The 19006-nt window shown below is 28.7% G+C and overlaps 1 protein-coding gene across 11 annotated transcripts in view; it reads left to right on the top strand.

Annotated features, from left to right (window-relative positions):
• The window catches only part of LOC114124218 (protein alan shepard), a 122521-nt gene extending 105007 nt beyond the window's left edge, over positions 1-17514 (top strand). For 3 of the 11 annotated variants that reach the window (XM_027987406.2, XM_050205223.1, XM_050205233.1), the window contains 7 exons: positions 314-366; positions 1227-1351; positions 5355-5512; positions 5605-5764; positions 9994-10248; positions 11733-11846; positions 12219-17514. In XM_027987406.2, coding sequence (XP_027843207.1) covers positions 314-366; positions 1227-1351; positions 5355-5512; positions 5605-5764; positions 9994-10248; positions 11733-11846; positions 12219-12362 — 1009 coding nt within the window. In that variant the 3' untranslated portion in view covers positions 12363-17514. Of the gene's footprint in view, positions 1-313; positions 367-1226; positions 1352-5354; positions 5513-5604; positions 5765-9993; positions 10249-11732; positions 11847-12204 lie in introns of all 11 variants that reach the window. The other 8 variants (XM_050205232.1, XM_050205230.1, XM_050205225.1 and 5 more) reach the window with 8 other exon arrangements.
• The last annotated feature ends 1492 nt before the right edge of the window (positions 17515-19006 follow it).

Here is a 19006-nt window from a genome sequence, read left to right as displayed (position 1 = left end):
ATATTAATGTATGAAATATTAAAATATAATCAATTGCACACACATCCTTGATTTAGTGTAGTCAGTCCCGGGTGATAATATGGCCTGTTTTTACCGCCCACTGGACCTGCATTGCGAGCTTGAAATACGTCTTGATTGCGTATTTGCGTTTATTATAATGTTATACTTTGCCTGTTGTACACATAACAACATATGGCATTATAATATAATATTATATTATACAATTTATACTACCTAACTTTGATACACTTAAACTAGTACATTAATTTAGTATAATTTTATCTAAAATTTATTATTTTTTTTTTCATTATAGATACGGCAACATAGTTTCAACTAAAGCAATATTGGACAAGAATACCAACAAGTGTACGAGCGACGTATTATATTATATTATTATTTTCAGCGTTATTTCAGTAAAAAGAGACAAAGGATGAGTAAGAGTAAAATAGAGACGGTTACATATGAGTTTAGAGGAAGTAATCAAAAAATGTATGGGTTAATGTTTGTAAAGCAAATGAAGAATGATATAGTGTGTATATTAGTATTTAAAATCAGTGGTACAAGGTAATAGTGAGTTTTAGGATGAAATAGGATTTTCTGTTAATAAATAAAATGGGAAAAGCTTCATATTTTTGGTGAGACGAGATGAAAAGGTAGATTTTATAAAGTAATTTTGAGGCCCAGTTTGGATAAAAAGTCGACAGTGGATAATAAAACAAAACAGAGGACAGAGATAAAGATACTTGGGAGAATAAAGTAAGGAATCAATTGATTAGGCGCTTAGTGTAGAAGTGACGCCAATTGTAGACAGGATAAGGATAAATAGGTCGAGATGGCTCGGCCATGTTATAAGCAAAGGTGACTCGGAAGCAGTGAGAGTGGTTATGGAAATAAATTTAAAAAGCGAGACAAGGAAAGTTAGACCGGAAAAGAATTGAATAGACTGAATAAAGGATGGCACGAAAAAAATCTGGTATAAGTAAAAAAAAGTGGGGGCAGAGCGTAAAAAGTGTATAGGACAAGGGTGTCTGACCTTATATATAGTTAAAGGCAAAGCGTTAAGAAAAAGAAAAAGGAGAAGGTTTTCGGCGTTACCTATATTATTATTTAAATTATTCGTTTTTTTTTTTCACAACTGACTTCGTCCCGTCGTCAATAAATCCCTATAATCCCGCGACCATTTGACGTTAACGCTATTCTTTTGTGTGTTTGTGCGTGTGATATAGGTTATGGATTTGTGGACTTCGAGTCGGGCTCGTGCGCTGAAGCCGCGGTCAAAGGTCTGCAAGCAAAAGGTGTCCAAGCCCAAATGGCTAAAGTGGGTATTCCAGTTCAACGTAGAGCGGCCACTGTACGTTTGTTGCATGGATATTATTTATACCATATATTATACACATATTATTGTTAAAAACTCTGTCGCTGTCAAACAGTATATACTATAGCAATAATGTAATATGTTTTTCGTTTTTATCAGCTCACAACGATAATAACAATATTGTCGTGCGTCTATAATATCGTCGTTACATATTCATTTAACCACATGTGAATGTACACCGCGCTGTATCAGCTGTTTATCCGTATTATTATTATTATTATTATTATTACAGTCGTGTGAGCCTATATCTGCAGTGCCCATGCTTATGTGTCTGTGCGTGTGTTTTTTTTATATATATATATGTATCACTAAGTATTAAGTCGGGCGTTATAAAACGTGAAAAAAAAAACTAAACATTTTCGGCTTATTGTTTTTTTTTAGGGCGAGCGCACTTACCTATATATAGAACGTTACACGCGTACAATACGCGTATAACACGATAATAATAATAAAATCGTGTAGGTACGCACCTACCCACAGCACTGGGGTGGTTGATTTCATAAAAAAAATAATATCATACTTCATTTTCAACGCTTCTATATATATATATATACACATTTATTTATTATTTGATTTGTGTTTCGAACAATATAATATGTTCCTAAGTGGTTTTCAGTGTATTTAGCGTCTATATACATTATAACATCGTACGGTGATCGCATACAGATAACCCATACAAATACACTGTATATATGTAGTAAGTGCGGTACACAACCCTGCCAATACAATTATTCGATATTTTTATTTCGTATTATCGCTAGGCTTTCACGGCGTGTGCCAGTCGGACGCTACTGCCGATCGCCCAGTTTTGAGTTATTTTGGATTGATCTAGATAATATATGTTTCTTTACCATATACGTAATTGGTTTTCGATTCAAATATCTCAAGTAGCGTAGTTTGTCATTTAAGTGGATGACTCATGAGTTTTATTTCATATTACCTTTATTACATCATGTTTATTATCACTGTATAGAGGGACGAGTACACAAAAAATCGATTTATGCAATTGTACGATCTGCGACATTTGTTAGGACGTTTTTGGGAACAAAAAAAAAAAAAACACAACATTTGCAAGATTTATCGACATAGGTATTTCTATGATAAAACAAAAGCAAAACCGTTGTTTATTATATATTGATCCGAAGACGACGTGTAATTTATTATGGTGATAGATGCGTTTTATATTTTTTCTATATAGTAGCAGTATTGCATATGATGGGTACTTACTTCTAAATAGTTCAACACACCGATAATTGTTTAGTCTCTTCGTTTGAGTTATATGTCTTATTTTTGACATTTTCGTGGTATTGAAAATAAAACATTTATTATAATATCATAATGGATACACATTAAAAACCCATTATTATAGAACGTTTATTTTAAATTATTCAACTACCTATTATATAGAGTTTAAAAAATAACAAGAATGACGAGAACTATTTTGTTGACAAATTATTGATTTTAATTTGCCTCACTTTCAATGTGAAAAAATAAACTGTTTTCAATGTACAAAAAAAAAATGTGTGTGTGTAAAATATAATAACATAATTTTACACGATGAACAATTTAAACTGATTTTAATTGAGCAATCCAATTATAAAAGTGAACTTAGTTTTTCCTCTTAAAAAATAAGTATCCAATTGGATACTTACTACAGTTGTAGTATACTAATTGTATAGAATACATAAGTTAAATTTTGGAGTGAACGATATTGTCTTTTAAAACTTATAATGTTCTTAATAACACGTCGACAGTTGTCGTGAAATTCAAATTATTATATTCTACAACGTATTTTTATACTTATTTTATCATAATTACTGTCATTCTGAAGGTTATTCGGGTATCGGTCTAAACGAATTTAACCAGATGGTAGCAATTTATGTTGCAACTGAAAGGTTTTTTTCTTAACTTTGTTATTCATCACATTTACAAACACTTTAAACTGCTTTAATACATTAGTTGACAATTATTTTTTTTAGGGTTTGCTGTTTCTATTATCTAATTAACTTAAAAATGTATTAACGTAATCAAAGTTCAATAATGAAGTGTTTTTGAATTTTGTGTGCACCATATGAACCTACTATAATAAGTGGCAAATAATAGGTATTTTGTGCGATAATATTGATAAATAATTTTCGATTTGATATCCTTTGCCTTCTTTATTTACTGTCTTATTAAATATGAACCAATTAAAAAGTTAATTATTGTTACATATTACTTTCAATAAATCATTCAACCCATTTTTTCTGAACTAAAAATATGAATTAATCGTAAATTACCCCAAACAGCTGTAAAATATTTTATGATCTTGTAGCCATTTAATGTTTATCGGTAATCCAAAAAAAAAAAAAAATTAACATACTTAATTTTATAAATTATAATTCAGATTTTTTTTTATATTTTTTGTTGTATTCACTCGTAGTTAAAATAATTTTTATTGAGATTTAACATATATTTGATAGTTATTATAGTTGTGGTATTATTGGGTAGGTATGTAGCAAATTCTTTCAACATTTTTTTTTATCCGCCTCCGCAGTAAAAAATACACAAAACGCCCTTGTTGTAATTTATTTATATACCTACCGATAAACAGTTAACCATTGACGTGGCTTTTAAGTACGTTTTTGGAATCCTTTAATAATGACTGTGTATTTGATAAATCGATTTATACGGTACGAATTCGCTTGCCATTTGTGTCTTGATCTCGTAACAACTGTCTTAATCGGCTTGATAAAAACCACTCGCTTAGTCGCATTTAACGCACATATCGAAACACGCAAGTCCAAACGGTCAATAGTTTAATTTAATTTGATGGACTGGGCGAATTAAGAATGCAATACATTACAGTCGATTTTCATTCGAAACGGGCACGTACATCATGGTGTTGTTACTCGTAATCTCATCAATCTCGCGAGACGGTCGCCATCGTAGGTCATACGTATATACATTATCCGCAATATTTTTCAGATATCAAACTCTAAGCTGCCTTTTGTTAGAATCATAAAACGCTGTGCGTTGGCAACGCGGCCAAAGGAGAATAAAGAAAACAGCGAGCTCGACTTAAAAATCAATAGTTTCAAAACCTCTCGAGTAATTTTGAAACGCTAAATCTACTTATAAACGTCGTTAATACTATACCGCGATGTACGAGTAGCAGACATTTAAACCGCGGTTTACAATCTTTCGGGCCGCTTCCCCGCCTGCAGCCTCTGTTTTATTGTCAATGCGTTCGCTTCCGTTTTCTGTGCGCGCCGCTTAATGATAATATTGTCTTTGCGATTGTGTTTGACTAATGGCTACGGGATTATAAAACTTATTGGCGTGCTGCATAATGTGTATAATTACACGTCCGAAAACGTCAGAACAACTGTTATACGTTCTCTGTTATAAGACGATGTACAAAAATGTTTGTTCGTCGGTTTGTTTTCCTATATAATACTTACAATAGACTCTATCTTAATATTATACGCAACCGCAGTGGCATGATTTGTGTCTGTATAGACGACCAATCGTTGTCGAGTAATTTTCTTCTGTCCGCGTCTTCTTGTGTTTGGGTGTAGTTGTTTTTGCGTTTTAATATTTATTAGCGACAATTAACTGTGTTTTGCTTTCGATGTATCTTACACTATATTATTGCGATGTGTGTAGTATTATATATATATATATGTATTTTATGATTTTTTTTTGTTCATACGTAATTCATAATAAATATAATATTATAACACGTTTGAACTAATACATAATGATAAGTATATGTATTTTTCAAATTCATTTTTTATTTGGGTATAAAGGAAACAAGTACCTATTTACTCGTACACGCACAGACAGGTCTATGCGTGTGATCACTATTAATTCGGGAAAGACAATATTGTCATAATGATCGATATTAAATTTATTGTGTTACTGTTTGGCTGTTCTTACATTATTTTAAAAAAAAAAAATTATTTTTTAAAATAACTGTATGGTTTAATTTTATTAGCAGCAAGAACAAGATCCTACCAACTTGTATATCGCCAACTTGCCACCGAATTTCAAAGAGAATGATTTGGATACGCTCTTGTCAAAGTTTGGTCAGGTAGTATCAACTAGGATTTTACGTGATACAAATATGGTCAGCAAAGGAGTTGGATTTGCTAGGTAAATTATTATATTGTTATTTTACACAAATGCTAACTTTATCTAGCCAAATAGTTTTAATATTTTTTTTTTTTTTGCTTGATTATTTTTAGAATGGACTCCAAGGAAAAATGTGAACAAATAATTCAAATGTTCAACGGCAATCCATTGCCAGGTTCTAAAGAACCGTTGCTAGTCAAATTCGCCGATAGTGGTCAAAAGAAAAGAAACCCTAGCTATAGATCAGACTCTCGTTTGTGGAGAGAATCGGAGGTACGTTTTGAATTATACGTATACTATACTACGCGTTTATCACACACATTACTCACCTAAATAGATTTGAACTTGGAAAACCATACGCAATAGTATTATGTATAATAGGTGGTAGGTAATTGCAACGATACTGGTTCGTTTTTATAAATTTAATTTCCTCGTACAATAACCAATAAAATAGAGTTTATAAAATATATCCTTGAAATTCAATATATTTATTCTGTATTTATTTTATAACAATACAAATATATATTATTTACCTTACTTTTACATCATCACCGTTATAATTTGCTAACACTATTATTGATAAATCTTATATATTACTATTTCATCTTAATCGTGCTTAGTGTTGTAATTTGCAATTTAACTTTACAAATAAACATCAATACATAGCAACTTTAAAGTTAAAAATAATACTAATTAATGATATCGTTTAAACATAGATAAAATGATAATTTTATTATTACATTCATGTATTAATAATATAAGACAGTGTAACGAATTTAAAAACTAAAACAATTATAATTAAGAACATCGGTAAAAAATTAAATGTTATTAGTTTACATATGTTAAGTAATTAGGACAGATACTTATATATCCTTTTAAATATTGTTAGTGTTTTATATTTTATATATTTATATATAAAAACTTACTTATGCATAAATGTGTTTCATGATATAAACTTAACAAATCTAATGATTTAGTGTACGTATAAAATGTTCATATTTTATGTTTTTTTGGATTTTAAGAATTGTTAAGGTGTATTTTAGATTAGATGTATAATTATAATATCCTATTCGTCACACATAACAACAAATCGTTAAGTAGAAAATAATTTCCAAAAACACATACAATGATTTTGAATGTATACATAATATAATATAATAATAATATAATACAATTTGTATACAAAATATATTTATAAAAGCAAGTTGTAGGGGCTGCGTACGAGTTGATTTTCGAGTCGTTGTATATTTTTTTTAATATTTGGTAAAATATTCAGCCTATAGTGTAACTCAAAAAATACCACGAGGAGGTTGACAGATAAGTTTCTCAAAAATGTTGTTCTTTTTAGTTTTTCATATTTTGAAAGTCGTTCAATTTAAATTTATTAAAAAAAATTTAGCAATTTAATAAAAATTGATCACATATTGTTTTTAAAAATTTGTATTTGGTAAAGAGTATTAGTATACCGTGATATCACTTATCTCAACAAAATTGGTTTTTCTTAAATTTTCTAGTCCCATTGCTCCCAAATTTTATATGTTTCCGACTGAACTAACAATAGGTAATCAACATCTCTCATAGGTACCTAATAAAGACCCGGGAATCAACTCACTTACTGCGGTCGTAGGTTAAGTTTAAAGATAAAGATAACTAAAAGCTATTAATGACTACAATAAAGGAAAAATATTTTTTTTATTGCAACTAAAATTTCAAAAAAATATTACATAATTTACAATTTTTCTATCATATTTTGGTAACTTTTAAGTCGTTGACTGTCAATGTGCGTAATCAATCGGTTTTTAACCCCACATAATATAATTATCTGTAATATATTTTATCGGCCGATAATTGAGAGAATAACAATCACATATTTCAGCTAAATTAAAACAATATCTTAAAAATTTTAACTCTTTAAAGTGGTGACATCTGTATACGTCGTTGTATTACATTGAATTGAGTCTAGGCTATCTTTATAAATGTTTAAATTAATTCCAGTTTGTTATCTTAGTATGTTTGAATTGAGTTAATTGAATATCGCCAAGCGTGCATGATACACAATACTATGATATAGATATGTATTCGTAAACGTCTTGATGGTAATAATTCGTTCAAAATTACCAAAGTTGTGCCGTATATTTCGTGAACATACAATTTATAACGAATTTAATTTAAAATAAATGTCGAATGACGAGGTTCAATTGTAGACTTATTTAATTTATTATTATATTAGTTATTATTTTTTTATAAGTTATCTTTTTATGATGCAATTTTAAAAAATGTAAAAAAAACACAATCAAAAAAGCGTGACGGAAAAATGCTTATTTGACAAAAAATTAGCAATTGTATAAAATTAAGGTTTTGTTTTTTTCGACAGTTTATAAATAAAAAAAAAAAACGAGCATAAACATTTTTCGAGAGACTATTCAACCAACTTCCAAGTATAGTGTCCCCTGAATAACGTTTATATGCTGAAAGAACTCATCCCAAACAACCAAAAGATATTTTTTTAATTTATTTTCAATAGCCCAAAAATATTTGTGATAATCAATTTAATGTTTAAGGAACTCAATCCAATATTACTCACTTCGTATACAAACCTGTGTAATATGGCGCATGGGTATAAATAATTCCCGGAGATATTTTTAATATATTTTGCTTAGGAAATATTATTGTAGATGAATAAATTCATCTTCCTCAATAACTTCAATTAATACATATACCTAAAAATTGACTGTTTCTGCAGGTTTCGTATAATTATTTTCGTACGTTTTTATCGCCTTAAAGGTATCAATAAATAATTTAACCCATACAAGACCGATAAGCATTTAAAATCTATTTCCATGTATTACGGGTCATAATTTATGATGTATCAAATGGAAAAATTAAAAATCAACCTACAGTATTGCAAAATATAATATTAATTTAAAGTACACAAAGAACATTTTTTTTAACATGCCTTGAAAATCAAATGTTCGTATTAAAATCAGTTAATAACAAATGGCTTTTTTTTTAGGATCAATCTGTGTGGTATAAAATCCCTTCGTATATTGCAGTATTAGAAAAAAATATTTTGTACATAACATTATATACTACTTAAACTTGTACTTTAACTACTAAAAATATAAATATGTGTTATACGCATTGAGTAATAGAACTACAGTGTCATTATTACTGAAAATAATAAAATTATAATATATCGATTTCTGGATATTTATTTATTGGAAAATAATATTATTCTCAGTATCTTATCTCTTTGCTTTATTAACAAAAAAAATTAAATCCAATTAAACGGTTTAATACTTAAAATAATCATGAGTTAACCCTACCCCTTTCATAAAAAAATACTAAACCATCGACTTAGTTAAAATTATTTATTATAGTATTATGGTGGGGGTGTAAATATTTACTCCGATCGCATAAATATGATATCCAAAACCGTTCATCTCACAACAAGATAATCTCGGTTTTTATATTACATTTATTCCTACACTTTATACCAAACCTCACGAGGGTGCAATATTATATGAACGTAATTCGAGTGCAAAAACCTAGTGTGTGCAAACACTGCAAACCAACACCACTCGATATTTACTTCTAATATAGAGTAGCTAAATTAGATGTTTTATATTTAATACTTATCTGTCTGATAACATTTTTATCTTTTGGACTGTACAAATAGATCTTAAACATTTGATGTACAGACGTTTGTTAATTTTTAATTTTTTTTTTTTAATTAAACGATATCATTTAAGACAATAGAGTCGATTTATAAAATTATTAAAAGTTACCTACTTGGTTAGTTCGAAATGATAATACTTATAAAGTTATAACCATCACAATATTCTGTAATTTAATTATAAATATTTGTTGAACAGCATTCACCTCGAACAATTGTTGTAAGTTTAACTTATTACATTAACCAAAAGTGTTCACGTTAATTTTTCTTAAAAATACTGTCCCTTAAAAATTAGTTAAGTACGATATGACGTCTTCCCCAGAATAGAGCTTTGACCCACATTAACATATTATTATACTATATTTATAATTTACTTTACGTCTGATCTGCATAACGTATACCTAATTCTATTGTGTTATTAATTTATCGTTGAGGTCCGGATGTCGATAAATATTTTTCGACATCTTTAGCTACCTATATTTTCTTGTTGAAAATGTCTTCCAATAGCACAAAAACATTTATAACTTGTTCGTATTTTAAATTCTCACTATAGTTTTACCTGTGAATTTAAATCATTAAAATCATTCAATCAAATAATTAATAATATAATAACTTTACAGTTTAGTGTTTTGTTTATGATATTATGTTCGTATATTATAGTCATTAAACTACACTCACAAGACACTAAAAAAAAGTGCATCCGACATCCGGGCCCAAAATTATTATGCCAATCATATTACACATTATTATTATTTGTTTATTATTGTTGTTGTTGCTGTATAAAACTATATTCCTTGTTGTTGTTGTTGTTGTTGTTGTGTGACAGAACGGCGGATGTATGCGATTTCCGGTACAGCACTATATGTTGCAGGGCTCACACGTCGGGTACGAAGCGGCCCACAACGGGCTGACCGGCTCGGCCGGCTCGCACGTCATACCGGCCACCGCGCTCGCACAGTACGTCGGCCGGCACTACACCACGCAGGCGTTGCCTGCCCACGGATACTCGATCCCGGCGTCCACGTGGCTGCCTCAATACGTGATGCAGCCTGCTCCGCCACACCACCTGGCCCAGATAGACGTATGCGCCATATATACCTTACATAATCTATAACCTAAGCTAACCTTCACCTTACCCGCAGTAACCGTGTATAATATTTTGTGTTTCCGCCACCGCGATATGATGTCTAAAACCGTTACGTATATCGATACGCGACAATCCCGAGTACACCCCGCGATCTCCGAGTGGCCGAGATCCGGACTTACTATTTGAAGGCGTCTCCCGAGGACGAATAACCTTTCGACGAAAATAATTTTATAAAACGATTTCATTTTTATTGGCATTATACTTGTATAACTGCGGTATAGTTGATTACGTTTTAAAATTGCATTGAAACTTCTCATCTTAAATTGACAAATCCGATTTTCGTTTTGTCGATCGTTGTTTATCATTTGCAAGACCATCGATTTCATGCTGTGCAAACACCATAGGTGTAGTTACATTTTATCGTGTACTATGTACGTTCTAATTTTCTTTTTTTACTTCTACCAAATTTTGAATAAGCCATCTTTATTTAACGATTTGTACTCGCATCATTAGCTAAATATATATTTTTAGAGCAAAGTCCAAGTAGGGAACCACATTAATTTTAATTTAGCGTTTTTCCCAGATCCAGTATACTGAGTTATAACACGCATCGACTATTGATGGTTTACGTCAAATACTCTTGAAACCCTTGAAACTATTTACATAATTATTATCATATGTGAAGATGAAATTTTAGATGTTTTTTTCCCAGTATTATATTCAGTTGAGTGTTAACAGTCGTGTCAGTGGTTGGAAACACGAAAATGTTATAAATAAAAAATAAATGATCAAAAACAAATTTATATGTTTCAACCATATAATATCAGTATATCACGCAATATTCTTAATTTTTAAATAGTTATAGTTATTTTCTGATTTTGGTTTGTGTGCAAATCAAGTTGGTTTTGAGTTCAAGTTGATCAGAATCAAATTTTTAAAAATCTCATAATACAATATAACAATAGTAGAACATTTTTCAATACATTTACGATTTACAAAATATTCAAGTACGTTTATTTAAAAAATCATGAAATGAAACGGTCGCGATTGACGGTAACAAATAATATTGTTATTCATCATATACGTACGTCGTTTGGGTTTCTGATTGCGTTTGAATATACTATTATATTTGTTTTAAGCGTCTTGCGAATCTACTAGATGAAACAATTTTCATTTTATTATCTATACTTATCATCGCAACTCAAATATCTGAGAATCTTATATGTTTTTTCTTTAATTTTAATTCGTTTTATTCTCTTCGAAAACTGAATACTTACTTCATACATTCCGATCGTTGACTATATATAGATATTATATCGCTAAACGATTTCGGTTCGGACTAATTCTCGGGCATATATTTTAAATAAGCTCTTTAAAAGTTTTTTCCTGTATAACTTTTGTATTTATAAGCGCTACACTGCAGTTCACAATAAAACGGGGCACACGTATTAATTTGAAATATAAATGTTTTGTTTAAGACTCCTGTATGTTGTCAGATGATTCAGCAAGCCGATCCTGGAGCCGTTCAATACGGTTCAGTTATACCGCAACTCGCCACACACATGTCTGCTTTACAGATCGGAAATGGATCCGTAAGTCTATACATTAATGACATTTCATTACTCTTGTAGATTCTTAGCGGTTTACAAACGATCGTGACATTTTTTTTTCTTTCTGTAAATGGTGGTTATATTAGTCGTAACCGTTTATGTACCATGCCTAATTTACTTAATAACTATATCCTAAATGCGTATACACGCAGCGCATAGCGTTATATGCAGTCATTTAACAAGTAATGTGTACATTATTGATTAATAATTATGCTAGCCGCTATTGGCCACGGCATTCGTTGTTTGATCGCAATAAGAATCTCTTGATAATATAATAAAATATCGTTTTCGTATATTATTATTATACTGCTCATTTTCGCCTCTTTTTTTTTTAATCAAGTATCCGTGTTTTAGTACGTGGCCGGCCCACACCCAGGTTATCCGTACTACACCAGCGCTGCACCAAACATAATTCACACGGTTCCGATTCAATCTGAAGAACATCCATCAACAGCGGCTTCACCCGACGACTCCTATCAACATTACTCGCACAAATAAACAACAAACATCATGCTAAACCAACCAAAATCGATAAAACATAGTAGGTAACACCTCATCTTATTCCCCAACCCCCAAAGCTGTTTTTTTTCATTTAAATGTATTTTTTTAAATTATTTATTAGTTATCTTGGCCATTTCAAAATTTAGTTAAATTTGTTTAGTACTAAAAAATAAGGAAAGCTTGGTGAATATTTGTAAATATTTAACCAGAAGTTGTATAAAAATAATAGAAACTATTAGTCACCTTGTTGAACTCCGTTGGGAAAATAAATTTTCAAAACACCGTTATCGGCGCAGAGTAACAAGTTAACGGTATAATATTTTAGACAAACATAAATTTTAGTTCAATACAAATTTAGCTCACTTGCGATTTTACGTAGAATAATTATTTTTAATTCATTATTGTATTAGGCACTTGTTTTATTTGCCATTCCTCCCATACAAATCTTACTGAATCTTCTATTGTATGTTCCAAATTGATTTTTTTGCCCGACAAAATGTCATTTATTTTGACATGGAATAGTTTTAAACAAGGCATGTTATCGTTTCACGATTTATTACGCCGAGTTTAGTTATTTTTACTGGAAAAACATTAAATTTATTTTAATCGCTGCATCGTTTAGACGTAAAAACTTTAAAACGATTTTATGTCTAAATTGTGCAGTTTTTACTAATTTATTTTTAGAGTTATTACAGTAATATTTACTGAACTTTATGTTCTTATAATGAAATGAGAATACGTGTCTTAATAATAAATTATAAACGATTATCAAAAAAAAAAAACAATAGCAAATTCATACGGTCCAAAATATATGTACTTATTTATCAGTTCGTTAAATTTGACGTTCGGCATAATATCGACTAAATTTACAGCAATGAATTAAAAAAACAAAAAAAAAACAAAATAACATTCAATAATTTCCATAATTTTGGTCCTATGAATAATTGTTTTTGTAAATTTTAAATTATTTTTGTTTAAGACATGTTCATTGAAATTATTATTTATATTTTTGTTATATTGAAATTAATTTTTCGATTTTTAAAAAAATGTGTATAAAGTTAAAATTGTTTTGAGTTATAATTTTGTTTGTCGTTTGAGGTACCGTTTATTTCTTGAAATTTAACAGTTATATTTGTATTAAGAATTGTGTCTTTAAGTGTATAACTTTTACACCCGTTGGTGACTTAACATAAAAATTTAAAATTAAATTAAAAATGAAGCCTCCGGGTGTATGTAATTTTAATTCGGTAATATGAAATTTGCAATACCTAATCACGTTTCCGTTGACGGCGTTGACCCATTCAGAAGTCAACTATCGTGTTACAAATACAATTCACAAACGAAATTATAACGTGAATAATAAAATAATAAAAATAATAATAAAATATTTAGGTTTAAGAATATTCATTAAGTTATTAATATTAACAATAATATTTTTGTTTAATAAGTATAGTTACGTAGCCCAATATAAGTTTGAATTAATTTATTGTCGCTTTGTCGACCACCCCTCCCCCATCCATCCCCTGTAGTAAACCATCCATTTTGTATCCGTGTGACTGAATTATTTATTTATTTTTTTTTTTTTTTTGGTAAATTTGTCTCCTTGAAATTCTGTGATACATGTGTTAGTACATGTCAGCGGTTAATAGTCACTAAAATGTTTTGTACCGTTTGAAAAAAATGATCTTTAAAACGATACATTTCAAATTTTTATTTTAAATCTAAAAAAATTAAAGAATGTTTATTTTTTTACCTTGACTTTTTTTAAAAGAAAAAAGAAAAGAGTTATTTTTGTTTTTTTTTATTATTTTCATATTTTATTTATTTGTTTTTTAAATTTCTTCTATAGTAAAAATCGACTGATTTCGTCGTATTTTATTTAGCCTATGCTTATAACGTAGTTTTATAGAAGGTATAAAAAAGATAATGTGATTTTTTCGTTATTCGTCTAAATTCTAATAATTATTATGACAACAGTAGTTGTAAATAATATGTGTGCAATGTGCATGTGTGCGAATGTTTTATTTGTGTGTGAGCTGGCTAGAAAAATAATGGTATTTAATTCATTATCATATTCCGCTCGATGAGGAAACTTAATTTTTAGCACCGATCAACGATAATGACAAATTAACAACAAAAATGGTTATACTTAACTGAATATTTTCTCAAGACGCGGTCTCCTCCCCTAAATCGATCAGAGCCCGTACACGAATATCGACTTTTTAACTTTCACTATAAAATTTAGGCCACGAAATATTTTATTTTATTCAATCCAAACTTTACAACATAAAACACTAATTATCGGTAAATCGTAAAATCGGTTCTTACCCTCTTACCTAGCTAGTGGCTTTTTCATACACCTTGTCACCTTTTGAAATCGTCCACCGCATACAAACGGCCTCAGTCCCTTCGAAGTCTCACGGCGACGACGACGACAGTGGCTCCACCACCACAAAGCACAGTTCACATAAACATAAAGTTACGATAACTTTTCATTTTTATTCCTCTACGATTTTCCTCCCTCTCTCCACGACGCGTTCATCAGGTCGATATGTTTTTTAATTTAAAATATTGTGTATAATTTATATATATATATATATATATTTGTATATATAAGAATAATTTAAAAAAAAAAATTCAATAATGATTGTCCAACGATTGTGATTAGTGCTTAAATATTATACGTCTGCTCTATTAATCCCAAAGATATTATTGTAAAACCTCCGAGACCGTGCCTCAGTGCTCGTTTAATAGTGGCACTAAAAAAAATATATTAGGTTTATTTAGTTTTTTTCTCTTTTTTTTCTTTTTCCTTTTCTTTGTCGTGAGTTATATAAATTATAATTTTATTTTTTTTGTTTGTTTCGTTTTTTTTTTTTTATTATTATTATTATTTTTGATGAGTATATAAAATTTATATAAGACAATTGAATTATGTGTAAATACATTTCATACAACATTTCAACGACACTTGGACGATACCATTGTAATTGTGACACCTCTATAATAATTGTACTGTTTGTTTGATTTGACTGTATTTCATTCACAGTACAGTTCTTATTATTATTTATTTTTGTTTACTTACGATTTTTAGAAAATTGTCTTTACTTCATGCGAAAAACGATTTTCTTAGAGAATTTCTGGGTTAACTATGAAATGAAAATGTATATATATACGACTGTTCAAATTTTACAGGGGTATTTTTGTATTCTGTCCCATAAAAAAAAAATAAAAAAAAATATTAATAAAAAATGTAATAATAAGACTTGGTTTCGCCTAAGCGCCTTTGTCTGAATAAAACGTATACAGTTTTAAATGTGATATTTAGTACATCGGTGTCTTCCCAGGACGCTATTTGCACACGATTATTTGTGCTAAAGACAAAACGAAAATTTCGATTAAAAAAAAGTAAATAATTTTCCGCGAATTCCGGACTTTCTTACCATCGATTTACTTACGTGCCTACTAGTTTTCCGCTCACACGAAATGATGTAGAGGTACGACCACTGCAGTAGACCAGACGACATTAAATTGAAGATAAAACCAAATAGATAATAATGGAAATAAAAATAAATAAATTACAAAATCTTGGTCTACGCCCGCGCCAAATATGAAAACATTTCCGATTCACGTACGATGCTCGTATGTATATTATAATGATATATTATTGTATGAATTCTGTTGCTTATTGTTGACGTTTCTAAATAATGGTAGCACGTTATAAAATTCTGTATAATACGTAGATCCTGTTCTGTTTAAAAATTAATATTTTTTGTAAAAAACGTCTTTTGGCCAACGACCTATTATTGGCATAATATGTACCTAAACGTAACGTCGATCATAACGCCTCAGCATACAATAAAAAAATTATAATGTATATATATGTGTACAACATTTCAACAAAAAAAAAAATTAAGATATTATATAGGTCGTAATACCTACGTTTAACAATATGAATACAATTCGTACGTTATAATATGTAACGACTTATTTTTAGTATGTAAGTTTAAGTGTTATTATTATGATAATGATAATGATATTATGTTTACATTAATTAAAAGTCTAATACTAAATTCATTTTTTTTCTGTAGCGTACTGCGCGTACGTTACACACGATTAGCCTATAAATATTTTATAATATTAAGTAATAAATAAAAATGGACGATTGTTCAAATGTTATTTTATCAAAGCTGTCTTAAACATGGCTTGTTATTATTTTTGTTTTCGAAAAAAAAACAATTTAGCTTAGCTTTAGTGTAATAAGGTTTTTTTTTGCTTTTAAATGTACGTCTTAATTTATATTTAAGTTTAGTGATAACGATAATAATTTTAATAAACAAAAAAAAAACTTGTATCGAAAATAAAAGGAAAAAATAATATTAATAAAACGTCGAAAGGAGAAATAATAAGTAATATAGTACATAATAATATAATATATTTATATATTAAGTATGTGCGAACAAGATGTTTGTACGTTGTGATTGAGACTGCTGGTCCCCCCTCCCTAAAATCGGTGGGTAAAGTTGCGTTAAAAGATAATAATAATAATTTTAATAAAAACATAAAAATATTAATGTGGAAAAAAATAAGAGTCAACCATAACAACTGGTACTCTCGGCTTAACTCATTTATATCACCCGGTGTCTTGTATTATTAATTGTGACTGATCATTGTTATGTAGAAGGCCTTAGTTATTAAGTCTTGCCGTAATATTTATGTGTATAGTTTAATGATTTTTCCTTGTATGTTTTTTTTCTCCTTTCTGATTTCGCCGAGTTAAAAAATTGATTATTATAAATTATTTATTGATTTTATTTAATATTATACGTACTATATAATTTTTTTCTTTTATCTAATTTATTTATTTATTTTACTATTATTCTTTTTTTTTTTGTATATTATTGAACAATTCTATTTAATATTATGTCTCATTTAAATGTAGGTATCGTTTGTTCATTTTTTTTTTTTTTTTTTTTTTGTTTTGTTTGTATTGGGTTTGATAAATTTTGGCGTTGTTGCATTTTAAGGATAAGTTATATTATAATTATTAAGTTTTTTTTCATAGACTAAGACTACTATTTGCGTGATTGTGAAAATAAAATAAAAACAACAAAAAAATGAATAAAAACTAAAGTTATTACGAAATGGACTTTGTGTTTTATTTTTGTCGTGTGTTTGACGATAAAAATTATACTTTTATTACTGCTATATAGTATATATTATATACCTGTTACTATTATATATTATTGTACCTGGAAAAATTTAGTTATAATAACACATTGATTAACATATTTGCATCTCCAACACATGTATCGTAATAAAGTAGACTTCAAGGGGAAAGGAGAAGATTCCAAAAAAAAGTTTTTGTTCTCTTTTTGAGACCTTAACAAATATTTTTTTTATACATAAACAAATATTGCATTATTATTCTTGACAGAAACTAACGAAAACCATTTGACTTACCTAACATGAAAATGAAAATACAAACTTGATCTCGACTAAAACAAATATATATATATATATTGGGAACTTAATTTCAGTTTTTTTTTTGGTGGTGCAAAATGCTATCAATTCAATATTCTATCGATTTACAAATTTGTAAGTAAGATTGTTTAAAAAAAAAAATGATAATTATTATGTCTTAAGTGCATAATAATATTTAATTATTATTATTTATAATTAATGTAATATCAAATATTCCACCATATTTTACTTGTCCATGCCTGATAGGAACTTATCTATCGCCAGTTTAGATAAAAACAACTTAAATGTTTCTGTGTTGGTCAAAAATATTTTTAAATTTGTATAAGTAGGTATATATATTTAGTTAAACATTTATTTTTGTTATTATTACATTATTACCATTTTCTTTCAAACTAATTTACATATACTATTTATTTGATCCTTAGACTTTCAGCCTGTGCTTAAAATAAACAACAACTGTTTAAACACTACGTATTAACTATGATATCATTATAAATAAGTTATTAAGGTAAGTATTGCTTTTATAATAGCCTTTTTACTATAAATGTTTCTAATAACGACAGTGATTTACAATTTTGGTAGCTCTTTAACAGCAAATTAAACTATATTAGAATTGGCTTGCTCCAAATATTCGACCGTTCTTAAAAACCAATAGTGGAAAAAACGTCCTTGTCTACATTTTTGTAGGTATTAAACTATTGCACATTCAAATAAAAACTACTCTTAAAAATTGTAATTTTTTATACATACCTAAGTCTATTTTTTTTAATTTTTTTATTATATAAAATATTATTTGTGCTATCGGGCCATAATAAAAGATAAAAAAATCAAATGATTTGTAGGACTTGATATATTATATAGAATCGTTTCGTTTCAAAAAAAAAATAATTCTGGCACCATGTTTGTTTCATATCTAAACTTTCTTATCGATTGGCGTTACAAAAGTGTGTCTTAACTCATATTTTAATTGCCAATAAGTAACATACCAAATAATAAATGTGACCCAGTTTGTTTGTTTGTAATAAACTATGAAAATTATGTGTTTCGTATTTATTACATTCGACAGTCGAATTAAATTGGACAGTGAATTTATGAATTATTTCATAAAATCCATACGGCTAGGTTTGTTTTGCATTTGAAAAAAAAATGTGATTCTG

Source organism: Aphis gossypii, chromosome X, assembly GCF_020184175.1.
Source record: "Aphis gossypii isolate Hap1 chromosome X, ASM2018417v2, whole genome shotgun sequence".
NCBI classification, from domain to species: Eukaryota; Metazoa; Arthropoda; class Insecta; order Hemiptera; family Aphididae; genus Aphis; species Aphis gossypii.
The sequence above is the reverse complement of the archived record's forward strand: the minus strand, read 5'-3'. Positions and strand labels throughout refer to the sequence as shown.